Below are 12569 nucleotides of genomic sequence, written 5' to 3'. Positions count from 1 at the left end.
ATATAATTTTAAATAAAAAACACTTTAAAAACAAATACACTTTAAAACTATCGCTAAATAAGGCTATTGCATTTCCTTTCAGACTTCAATGGTGAGCGAATTAGCCCTCAGATTACCTGTAACCTACTTTTCAAAAGTTAAGATCTAAAAAAACCCAAAAGGATATAAAATGCAATCAAGCCATAGATTGAGGGCATCGCCTCGCTTTCAAGGCAAGAAAAAATAGAAAGCAGAAATAGCTAAAAAAAACTAAAAAAAAAAGAAAAGAAACAGCAGTGAAAAGAAAGGAAAAAGGGTCTATTATCCACGTCTCTCTCTCTCTCTCTCTCTCTCTCTCTCTCTCTCTCTCTGTGACTGATGATTGGTCATTATGATGATGTCCTTCTTTCTCCCTCTCTAGCTTCCCTCTCCCTCTCTCTAACAATCCAAAACGACCGCTTCTCATTCTCTCTCTCTCTCTCTCTCTCTCTCTCTATTTATTTTTCTTTTATTATTTTATAATGCTGCTGCTGCTCCTCTGATTTTTTGAATTAAGTAATAATTTCTTACTCTCCTTTTATTTTTCTTAAACACCGGTGCTATTAATATTTTTTTTTCTCAGCAACCAAACAGACCTACCTCTCTGTCATTTTCTTTCTTCTCAGCATTTTCTCAACGTCTAAACATAATTTTTCAATTTTTTTCTTTTCCTTTTGTTTCCTCTTGTTGTTATAGTTAATTGGAGGACCGGCTTCGGATTAATTAACAATGGCGACCACACAGGGATCAAAATCAAGAAGATCAAATATAACCAACAATTCAAAGAAAGCAGCAGCGAATTCACCGTCGACATCAACAACATCATCTTCTAAGCAATTTCTAGAGACTTCAATTGACTGTCAAAGCTCGCCTGCATCCTCCTCAGCACTAAGCAAACCACAGTATTTTTACTCTGAAAGTGCTAATTTAGATACTGAAAGATCCAAAGAAAATGTAACTGTCACTGTCCGGTTTCGACCTCTAAGGTTCGTGCATTTTTTTGTAAAGTTTTATTTTCATTTTATTGAAAATAAGCAATGCTTGTTTTTGCTATTTTTTTGGTGTTTAGTCCTAGGGAAATTAGGCAAGGAGAAGAGATTGCGTGGTATGCAGATGGAGAAACTATCGTGCGTAATGAACATAATCCGTCTATCGCGTATGCTTATGGTAAGTTGTTAAGATTTTTTTGAATGCAAGTAATTTGTTTGGATGGACAGGAGAGTTAGTTTTGATTGATTGAATTGGAATGGCATTGGTAGTGTAAGCTTGATGCATTTAGGGATTAGTTTATGTGTCGATATGTAGTTGGAAGTTAAGTTAGAATGTGATCGAGAACTTGTATGTTTTTTATTGAATTGACTGAGAGGTGTCTTTTATGGTAATTTTGAAGAAATGAAGCCGTATAATGGATTATTGGTGCTATGAGTTTAATTGGAACTGAAATTGCAATGTTGTCTGAAGTCCATGGGCGCAGGGTAATCGATTCAAACGTTGTATGTTTTGAGTCATTTGTTTGTGAAACGTTTCCTTTTGTAAAACTCTGAATGATATTTCCGTAGTTGTTGCATCATGGTGGTGACTGTGAGAACACATTGTAGATGGACTAGCTTTGTGTTTCAATTTTGATAACTGATCTATCGAAGGCTTTATTGGTACATTAAAGAAATTGTTGTTCAGACTATATGGTTATATACTTTTTTTGAGTTTCTAGGAGAATTCTATCGCTCTCAAGTCTCATGCCAGAAACATTACCAAAATCAGAAAGCAAAAAATGTAGGGATTTTTGCTACCCAGGATTAGTTAATAAGCAATTAGTCTCTTCATTTTTTCCCCTTTCAGGATAATAGCCAAATGAACCTTTTTTATGTAATACATATTCATTTTATTCTTTTTATTTTTGTCTATTTACTTTCCCATGCTTTTAGATCGGGTATTCGGCCCTACAACCACAACACGCCATGTATATGATGTTGCTGCTCAGCATGTTGTCAATGGTGCTATGGAAGGGATCAATGGTAAACAAAAGAGATATCCCTCTGCTAAGGAACTTCGATTTCTTCATTCCTTTTATGTCCACAATATTTTACCTTTGTTTTTGCATGTTCTTACAGGCACCATTTTTGCTTATGGAGTGACAAGCAGTGGGAAAACCCATACCATGCATGTGAGATTTTACTACCTGAGATACTTTTTTGTTTTACTATTACGATGCATGCAAGATGCTTGCAAAATTAAATAGAAATGTCATATATTCCTAATATCTACATACACACACGTGTGTGCATGTATGAATTCAAGGGTGCATATTTCCATGCCTTAAATCTCATAGTATCATTCTTGGATTTCTGCAAGGAAAAAAAGAACAAACTATAAATCATTCCCTGCTTGCAGCTCATGTAATATAAAATGAAAAGGCCATATTTTCCTTGGCCTGTATATTTTTGGTTGTTGTCTGTGCAATTGAGGTGAATTATTCATGGCCTGCTTGCTAATTTTAAAACACAATGCTTACATTGATCCATATAACAATGGTAGGGGGATCAAAGGTCGCCTGGAATTATACCATTAGCAGTGAAGGATGCTTTTGGTATCATTCAAGAGGTACTTTACAATGAATTCGACCTCCCTATATGACTCTATTCGATCCTAGTTTGAATGCAAGCAATTTAACATTTCTCTTTGTTCCAGACTCCAAACCGAGAGTTCCTTCTCCGTGTTTCTTACTTGGAGATCTATAATGAGGTCAGCCTCTTCCCATTCTCTCTAGCTACTGGCTTTATAATACTGAGATAAATCTGCCTTATTCTTACCTTTTATTGTTGGATATGAGCTAGCTCCACTGATGCTCCGTTTAAAACTTCTCTATTATTTGGTGTTCTTCATTTCAGGTTGTTAATGACTTGTTGAATCCAGCAGGACAAAATTTAAGAATAAGAGAAGATGCTCAGGTACTTGCTTACTAACTCCATATTATGTTTTTCTATGCTACCTTCCACACTTATACTATCATGCTCATTGCAACAACTTTTACAGTTGTTTTAATACCAGAATACAATTAACTATTTGCAGTTTCTTGCCCGACTGCAACTTGTTAGAGTATTTGTTTAACAACTTTGAGTTTTCCGTACATTAAATGTAAATATATCAATAAATGCTTAACAATCATCAAGCCTGAAAGCCAAGCAAAGAGGGCCAGCAACCATCCAGTATATGCAGTTTTCCCAAAGTTTGGGCATCTTAGTCTTCTCATATCCTTCTATAGTTTCTACAACAACATAACCTTACTTTTGGGGCACTTCTATGACTTGACAATCATGTAGTCAAGTAGTCTGCACAAAAGCCATTTACATCGTCACTATAGTTGGCATGGTATTTCAGCTTTTAATGCTTCATTTTCTAGTCTGGATGACATTAAGTTAAGTGGAACAAGTTTTGGCCTATGTTCGAACATTTAATGATTGCACAAAAGGCTCCACAAGGCAACACCATTCTCTCAACTGTTACCTATAAATTATGAGACCATATCAATGTAGAGGTGGGCACCATGTCCTGTGAAATTTATGAAGAGCAGTTCAAAGAGGGCCTCAGATGAATCTAGGTTCTCGTGATGATGGTTTGCCATGTTAATCAATATCGAGCTGATGTCAATGACGAAAAAGCTGAGGGAAGTACTTATTTAATAATGAAAATGATGGCAAGAACCATCCTCTCTACTACTGAGGCACAACATCAAGTGATAATTCACCTGTGACTGGGAGCTCCCTCTATCATACAATAAATTGTGCAAGGTCTTGGAATATGCATGCATCTTATGGTGCAAGCTGCTAGCCTGCTTGTTTCCTTAGGTGGATATCAGTTCACACTCTTGGTTAAGGAATGGGATTTTGAAGCATCTGGTGTTATATGGAGTACTTTGTCTTGGCATCATCAGAGGCAATTCTATCTGTGCTTGCATGGAGCAGTTGATTGTCAGAGGCAGCAGATTTTTATTTCTTACTTACATGATATGCTGTAGCTGGTTGAGGAGGACCTCAATGGAAAACTGAATGGTCATGTGCTGGCTGGGCAATTGACTATACAACTGGTTCCACATTTATGAATCAGTATCTAGATCATTTGAGTACCTAGAAAATATTGGTTTTTTTTTTTGGGGGGGTGGAGTTTGGGGAGGCTTAATGAGAAAAAGGCTGGTAAATGGTATAAATTTCAATTCCTACTATAGAGATTTAATGGATATGGCCAGCTAATTGCTCATAAATGTCAGTTTTAGTTGTTGGAAAGAAGCATCATTTAATTTATTTTGATTCTTGCCTGTAGGGAACCTTTGTCGAGGGAATAAAAGAAGAAGTTGTATTATCCCCTGCTCATGCCCTTTCCCTTATAGCGGCTGGAGAAGGTAACTCTCAAGTCACATCATATGCAGTAAGCGCATGATGATTCCAACAACAAAATACTTGTGACAAAACTAATTTAACCCAAAATCTGAAGTTTTTGGAGGGAAAAAAACTATATAAATTAGAATCCAATTGGCATATAGCCCTTTAAATTGAATCATTTGTGCAAGTAATGAGCCGACATCTATGGAAAATTCAATATTGTATCCTTCAAAAATTGACATGCGTTACTTATGCTGGTAGAACTGTGAAGGTTAATGCACTAGGTAATTTTGTTGAAAGTCGACCTGTAGAAAAGGTTACAAATTGGTGAACTTGTTTGTCTTACCGCAGATGTAATTTGATTCCCTCCCTCCGTCCCTCTATGTTTAGCAAAACTGCAATGTCTATTTCCATGACATCCCAATTATTTCCGCAGTTTTTTATTGGGATTTTTCTTTTGACACAGAGCACAGACATGTTGGGTCTACAAACTTTAATTTAATCAGCAGCAGGAGCCATACAATATTTACACTGGTATTCCACTATCTTCATGCAGCTCTAGTTGATTGTTGCATTTCATATGCTCTTCCTTTAAGATAGTTCTAAGCTTTCCAAGTTTCTTATATTACATTGCATTTGCAAGTGATTTTTATAGTTCTAGCATACATTTAACCAACTTGCACATGCATATTCATCAAACTGCGTGCTAAACTTATCCATTTTCCTTGAAATATTTGAAGATTCACTTATCCACATCTTTTCGCCACCTGCCCTCTCGGTGGGCAATATCCAGTCTTTCTGGCAGTTTCTGAATTATGCCTTTGAGTGCAGATAAAAAATCAAAGAAAAAGATGAAAAAAAAAAAAAAAAAATCTATATCTTCTTCGAGATTTCTCAAAGGCACTCCTGAAGCAATGTTAATGATTCTTTCTTATAGATCTCCATATACTCTGGGCTGCCCTATATTGTACTGGTACCTTCTCCTTCTATAACTGAGCTTGGGGAAGGAAGAGATAAAGATTTCTAATTTAATAATTCATGCATTCCTTGTCTTATTAAATTTTATTATTTGTAACATGTCATCATCAAAATGTAATTTGGTTCTTTCCTATCAAGGTCCACAACCTGATTCATGACTTTTTTTTATGCATGAATGTATCAGCCTTAAGAGTATGTTTTAAGGTCATGATTATTCATTCCATATTTGGGATTACCTTCCAAAACAGAAAATGCCTTATGGGGTATAGTTGAATGCTACTCTTCTTTCAATCTTGTTCAACTTTAAGCATTGCAAGAAATCATTTTCAACCCTGTTTTGGAATCATACATTTAATCAACTAGCGATGATTTGGTCATTTATATATTCATCTCATTGGGTTTTATCCTTTTCCACTAACTGTTTCCAACTATTCTAAATGCAGATAATAGAGAGTAGCCTGTATGGTGAAAATAGCGAAAGAGAGGCAGTAAATTTGTCCCAGCTGGTAATTCCTAAGGCTTATTATCTAGAATTGATGTCAAAAGACTTGTTGGTTGCCTTTCTAAGTTTGTCACTGGATTTTTTCCCGTTTCTTGAATTACAACAGCTCTTTCTTCCCCTTGATTCACTATGATTAGTTATTTTGCTTGCTATGTTTGATCTCAATAAATTCTTTTTAACTTTTCAATATTGTACTTATACCTGCAGAACCTCATCGATCTGGCAGGTTCTGAAAGCTCCAAGGCTGAAACTACTGGTTTGAGACGGAAAGAAGGATCCTATATTAATAAAAGTTTGCTGACACTTGGAACAGTGAGGCCTCTTAGACCTTTATTATTCATCTGTGCAACAATAGGTGACCACATTCTACATGATATATAATATTAAAACTATCCTGAGCCAGGAACATGATAGAAAATGAGAAGCCAGTATGACTGGGTTACCTCAAGATTGATTGATTTGTTTTAGCTATCTTTTCATGCTTCTAGGTCCATGTGCTTTTATGTATTTGATATCATAATTTGATATTTATGCTCTTTAAATGTGCCAAGATCTGAATGCACTCTATCCTTCTCTTCCTCTCTCTTTGTCCTGCCCACATGTACATGCACACCTTGATTTTATGAAAATATGTTCTAATTTTAGAATATTGGGTTTCCACTATCAGCTGCCCCATCATGTTGGCAAGATACTGTGCTTAATGGAAACCATCAATTTGGTGCTGTTATTTAGAATTAAATGAACTATGACTTTTATGCCATTATAATTCCTCATGAAAAGGAGCTCTATGCTTCATTTGATAGTCCCAAATAATTTTCAATCATAAATGATTAAATTGCATGGATAAACTTACCTTGGAGTGTGTAATTTGTGACATGCATAGGTTATATCGAAGTTGACAGATGGGAGAGCCACTCATATTCCATACAGGGACTCGAAATTGACTAGGCTTCTTCAGTCTTCATTAAGTGGTCATGGGCGTGTATCAGTAAGTGCTTGATAAATTTTGGTAAAAGAAAGCACTTGTCTTTTTTTTATAATGTGTGGTACTCACACCATTGTCCTTTCAGAATACTTGTTGCTTGCATTTAAGAGACCCATTTTTCACTCCTGTCTGAATATACAGCTCATTTGCACTGTCACTCCCTCATCAAGTAATTTGGAAGAGACACACAATACTTTAAAATTTGCCCACCGTGCAAAGCACATTGAGATTCAAGCAGCACAGAACAAGGTAGTTTTCCCTATATTGTATGCATTCATTCAAACAATCTCGTTTGCCAACATTTGAACTAATGTTTAATAATTCACAGATTATTGATGAGAAATCGCTTATCAAGAAGTACCAAAATGAGATACGCTGTTTAAAGGAAGAGTTAGAACAATTGAAAAGGGGTATTGTGACAGTTCCTCAATTGAATGACATTGTAGAAGATGACATTGTCCTCCTCAAGCAGAAGGTACTTCATAGAGAGTTCTACCATCACATGACATTCTTTGTTAATTTTATAAGATTTTCGAAAGATAACTGGAAGATTTAATTTATGTCATGTTTGATATGAATGTTAGTTTATTGTAGTCCTTTTCTCAGTGCAACATTATCATTATCATTTGTTGTTTTTGTTTTTATCCTTACTTTTTCATCTTGTTTCCCAAAGTTGGACATGACATTGTTGATGCATAATGGTCTGATACATTTAGTCTATTTAACTAGCATTATGATACAATTTCCTTGATTGGATTTTAAATATAAAGCTAGAAGATGGTCAAGTGAAACTGCAATCAAGATTGGAACAAGAAGAGGAAGCTAAAGCAGCTCTATTGAGCAGAATACAGCGGTTGACAAAGTTAATTTTGGTGTCCACAAAAGCTTCACATCCATCAAGGATCTCTCACCGCCCAGGTCCAAGGAGGAGACATTCCTTTGGCGAAGAAGAGGCATGAAGAGTGAATTTGTTTGATTTCATTTGTATTTCAATCTATTTTTCTTTTGGACTATGACTTAATTCTTGTATAAAATGTTGGATAATGGCATTTATTTCTACTATTTCCTACTCTGGAACTCTTAAGGGGTACAGTGAGCCTCTGTATACCAGGGTTTTACCCCCATTTTCATTTTTTGCACTTGCTTTTATCTGATTGTGGTTGTTTATGTGTAATTTGCAGCTTGCATACCTACCGTACAAGAGGCGGGACTTGATATTGGATGATGAAAACATTGACTCGTATGTTTCTCTAGAAGGGAATACTGAAAGTGTAGATGGGACACTGAAAGAGAAGAAAACCCGAAAGCATGGGTTGCTGAACTGGTTAAAGCTACGGGTATGCATAACTAAAAGATTTTTATGCATGTTTTACTTGAGTTTAACTAGTTCTCTTGTAAAACTTATTAAACTTGTCATTATAACAAGTGATACTTAACTGATTGGAAGTGCCCTCCTTTTAATAATTCCAAAATCTGGATGTTATTCTTTTACTGTCTTACTTCGGAGGATAGTTCCTTTTGTGAAATTCAGCTCTAGTATATTTGAATTCAATTTTCTTTTATCTCAAAAATATTTTTCGCCCTTGATTAGAAACGAGATGGTGGGTTGGGAATGAGCACCAGTGACAAATCAAGTGGAGTTAAATCTAATGGTACACCTTCAACACATCAAGCAGAAAATTGCAATTATCATACAGAATCCAGACTTTCACATCCTTCACTTACAGAAAGCTCTCCATCAGCTGATCTTCTATCTGAGGTCAGGCAGGATAGAGAGGTTCCTGAGGACAATTTCCTTGGGCAAGAAACTCCTTCGGTATGCTAATGGTCCTTTCATTTACTAGTGTTATCTTTTTGGTTTGGGATGCTTTTTGGTGGCCTGCATGCTTAAATTTGATGCCTGCCTTATTTTTAGACTAGCATAAAAACAAGTGATCAGATCGATCTTCTAAGGGAGCAGCAGAAAATTTTATCTGGAGAGGTGGCACTCCATTCAAGTGCTTTGAAGCGATTATCTGAGGAGGCTTCAAGGAATCCCCAGAAGGAAGAGATTCAGGTATTTTGTTGTTTCTATACCTCCTTTCAATATTATTTGCTCTTGACGAACTGAGAAATTTCACTTAGTCGTACTTTTGCATTCAAGTTGGAGATGAAGAAGTTGAGTGACGAAATCAAGGTGAAGAATGCACAAATAGCTTTGTTGGAAAAGCAAATTGCTGATTCCATCTCGGCCTCTTACAACAGTATGGATAATTCGGAAGCATCACAAGTAAGTTTAATTCCTTTATGGTAGCACAAACTCCTCATGTATGGCTGCAAGTCCACCTTTAAGCTTTTTGTCCTTGTGTGCTTGCAGACGATTGCTGAACTGACAGCGCAGTTGAATGAGAAGTCATTTGAACTTGAGGTGATCTACCTATACAGTTTGACCTGAGAAAAATTGTATTAGCTCGGCACTGCATATAAAAACATGCTTGATAACCAATTGAAGAAATCATTTGAGCTTGTTTGTTAAGACTAATTGGAAAATTTTTCATCCTCCATCTTAAGTTCATTTGCATAAAAAATTGGAGTCATCAATGAAAACAGTACACATTATAGTCATGGGTTAGTTCCTAATTTGTGTGACCTTATTTAATAATGATACTATTATTTTATTTTAGTTTTTGTCAATTATCCATACATGTGGTCTTCTTTTGGGCATCTGATTTTATTAATCTGGTCTGACGATTGTTGTGTTGCTGTTTACCATTTCAGGTTAAAGCAGCAGATAATCGTATAATTCAAGAGCAGCTCAATGAAAAGGTCAAAAAGTTGACAATTATATATATATAGCTTTCACTGTCTTGCAAGTTGTGTTTTCAGTTTAAGGCTGGCTGTAACTTGATATTGCGTCTCCAGATCTGTGAATGTGAAGGATTGCAGGAAACAATAGTCTCTTTGAAGCAGCAGCTCTCAGATGCACTGGAGTCAAAAAAGCTTAGCCCTCTAGCAAGTTGCTCTCAACGAATTTCTGAACTGAAAAGTTTTCATGCACAGCATCATGGGGACAGGGAAACTGCAGCATCAAAAGATAGAAATGAAGATTTGCTTCTACAAGCACAGGTTTGTATTTAAACCTTTTGGCACCCCAATCAAGTATTATTTTGATTGCTAAAGCACTATTTCCTTTTATTGTGCTTCCCCACCTAGAAAGAAATAGGAAAGGAAAATTGTATATGTTTATTTGCTAGAAAGTGGTTTCCTTAAAAAGTAGATTCCTAGAAAGTGAATTATTTTCTGATGTTTGGTAGTGTCATGAAAAATTAGTTGGAAAACATTTTTTAATGTTTGGTTATGTAATGGAAAATAACCTGGAAAACAACTTATTAATGTTATATTTTTTTTCAAGTTTATTAAAATAATAAGGACTAAATCTTACAAGTTAAAAGGCTGAATGAAAATGAAATTGAAAAAAAAATCTTATTTCATAAATTATTTTAAATAAAATAAGTAATAATGAAAAGAATAAAGCTTAAATTTGATATATAAAAAATTTCAATTAAAAAAATAATAAGAGAAAAGCAAATAACGATCATAAAAAAGAGGACCAAAGTTCATATAAAAATCAAATTAAATCAAATTATAAGGGATAAAATTGAAGAAGAAAAAGATTCAAAACAAAATATATAGCAATTAAAAGTTTGAGGATCAAATTTGATATAATCAGCAAATAATATGACATTTCTAAATTTTTCATAACTTTTAGAAAGTGTTTTCCACCCAAAATAAAAGGAAAACACTTCTTGGAAACCAAGTCAATTTTTTCTTTGATTGGAAAGTGTTTTCCGTTGATCAGTTTTTTTAATGGCAAGCAAACATCTGGAAGTTTGGAAAGATGTTTTCAAGAAACTACTTTCCATGAAACAAACGGGGCCACATTCTGGTGCTAAATTTTTTTATAATACCATAGAAATGTCTACAAGTTTCTCATTTCTTACGAAACCAAAACAGAACTTTGTAGGGTCACCGTCTCTAGGAAACTATATATCGAGCATAGCATGTAGCCTAGCAGATGAATGTTCTATTTAAGCTAAAGAAATTATTTTGCATGAAATGTATTCTTCTGCCATTTGTACTTATGGTGCATTGTCCAGAAAAATAAGCTTTTGGCAAAGTGCAGACATTTAGCTGGAAAATTCTATGCCTGGCTTTTTTGTATTTCTCCATACTGTGTCTTTATTAATGGCAAATTTCACAGCATAATTTCCATTATTTGATGCCTTTGAAGTTTCATTTCTCATACTGGTACAATGAGTTGAATCATTGCTTTTCCTTGATCAGACAACTGAGATAGAAGAACTGAAGCAAAAAGCTGCTGCACTAACAGAATCGAAAGAGCAGTTAGAAAATCGGAACCAAAAATTGGCTGAGGAGAGTTCGTATGCCAAAGGGCTAGCCTCAGCTGCTGCTGTTGAGCTCAAGGCATTATCAGAAGAAGTTGCCAAGCTCATGAATCATAATGAGAGATTAACTGCTGAGTTGACAGCATTGAAGAGCTCGCCCACACAGCGTAGAAGTGGCAGTACTGTTCGCAATGGCCGAAGAGACAATCACATGAAACGCCAAGACCAAGTTGGGGGAGCCTCAGAACTCAAGAGAGAGTTTGCTGTGAGTCGAGAAAGAGAACTTCAATACGAAGCTGCCCTTATCGAGAAGGATCAAAGAGAGACTGAACTTCAAAGGAAAGTCGAGGAATCCAAACAAAGAGAATCCTATCTGGAAAATGAACTTGCCAACATGTGGGTTCTCGTTGCAAAGCTGAAGAAATCCCAAGGAGCTGAAATGGATGGCTCCGAGGCAACAAGAGTTGTCTCGGATGGTTTTGGAATCTGAATTTTAACCAAGAGTGACGATTTAAGGCTTTTGAGCGAGTCACATAACAGTCTTGAGGTAGTCGGCTTGAGAGTCTAGTGTGTAGAGAATCGTGTTGTGCATAGCTCATTCCAAGTTAGGAGTGTTTGTGTATTTGAAATGATGATGTTTTCATTGGTACTTGAAATACGTTGATCTAAATTTGAGAGTCTGTTTAATATTCTGTAAATATTTGTATGGACTAGTAACTGTGGTTGGTTCAGTAGGATCTAACGGTGAATGCTAGATTAATCAAAGCATGTGTGTGTGTGTGTAATTGAACTGTTGAAAAAGATTTAAACCAAGTGACCCCGTGAAGAATAATTTACGAATTTGAGAATTAATGTCAGAAGAACGCAAGCACACAACAAATAAGATCATTTAAAAGAGAGATGGACATCAGAATTTTATACTAGTTCAAACGGATGGCCCTCGGAGTCTTACTACGTTCTTACAAGTAAGATGATTCAAAAGGATTGTTTATTGTTCCTTGAGAATTTATTTTTTATGAGACATGGCTTTGACTTTGTCACAACTTTTTGTTTTTAACATGTCTCTTTATTATTTTGCTTTCCATGCTTTTCTGAAATTTATTTTGGTGGTTTCCTTTTTTCCCCTTAGTATGTGTATGATGGTGTGATCCTGATGATTAAGGTTTCTTGAGAACAAAGCTTTTCAAGTTCAGAAGGAGACAACAAGAGATATATTTTATTCATGATTGAGGAGGGAAAAAATCTTTCATTTCAAACACAAGCAATTTGAAATGATAAAATATTAATCTCCACCAACATGATTTGTTCAAGCTTTACGGAGAATT

General features: G+C 35.5%; 1 protein-coding gene across 3 annotated transcripts; it reads left to right on the top strand.

The window, feature by feature from the left end:
- Positions 1 to 341: 341 nt before the first annotated feature.
- LOC105136029 (kinesin-like protein FLA10) lies at positions 342 to 12004 on the top strand. 3 transcript variants are annotated; one of them, XM_011041183.1, is made up of 24 exons: positions 342 to 527; positions 709 to 1004; positions 1088 to 1185; positions 1944 to 2033; positions 2130 to 2182; positions 2554 to 2619; positions 2707 to 2760; positions 2907 to 2966; positions 4336 to 4414; positions 4861 to 4928; positions 5816 to 5878; positions 6082 to 6186; positions 6758 to 6862; positions 7001 to 7108; positions 7188 to 7334; positions 7630 to 7812; positions 8041 to 8196; positions 8451 to 8675; positions 8775 to 8915; positions 9003 to 9128; positions 9216 to 9266; positions 9617 to 9664; positions 9761 to 9964; positions 11183 to 12004. In XM_011041183.1, the coding sequence occupies exons 2-24, from the start codon at positions 748 to 750 to the stop codon at positions 11732 to 11734; spliced, it is 3039 nt and encodes a 1012-aa protein (XP_011039485.1). In that variant the 5' UTR covers positions 342 to 527; positions 709 to 747; the 3' UTR covers positions 11735 to 12004. The 3 variants fall into 3 exon arrangements, with proteins under 3 accessions (XP_011039485.1, XP_011039484.1, XP_011039483.1); XM_011041182.1 differs by having other exon boundaries at positions 342 to 534; positions 715 to 1004; XM_011041181.1 differs by lacking the exon at positions 342 to 527 and having other exon boundaries at positions 637 to 1004.
- The last annotated feature ends 565 nt before the right edge of the window (positions 12005 to 12569 follow it).

The sequence above is a fragment of the Populus euphratica genome, unplaced genomic scaffold (genome assembly GCF_000495115.2).
Source record: "Populus euphratica unplaced genomic scaffold, PopEup_1.0 scaffold156.1, whole genome shotgun sequence".
Classification (NCBI taxonomy): Eukaryota; Viridiplantae; Streptophyta; class Magnoliopsida; order Malpighiales; family Salicaceae; genus Populus; species Populus euphratica.
This window is presented reverse-complemented; position numbering and strand designations above follow the sequence as displayed.

What these genes read in the sequence shown, in the direction of transcription:
- LOC105136029 (XM_011041183.1), top strand. Translation starts at nt 748, where the DNA reads ATGGCGACCACACAGGGATCAAAATCAAGAAGATCAAATATAACCAAC. An exon ending in CCTTATAGCGGCTGGAGAAG is followed by an intron (nt 4,415 to 4,860) that starts GTAACTCTCAAG and finishes CTTTTGACACAG; the next exon opens with AGCACAGACATGTTGGGTCT. An exon ending in TTGGGCAAGAAACTCCTTCG is followed by an intron (nt 8,676 to 8,774) that starts GTATGCTAATGG and finishes CCTTATTTTTAG; the next exon opens with ACTAGCATAAAAACAAGTGA.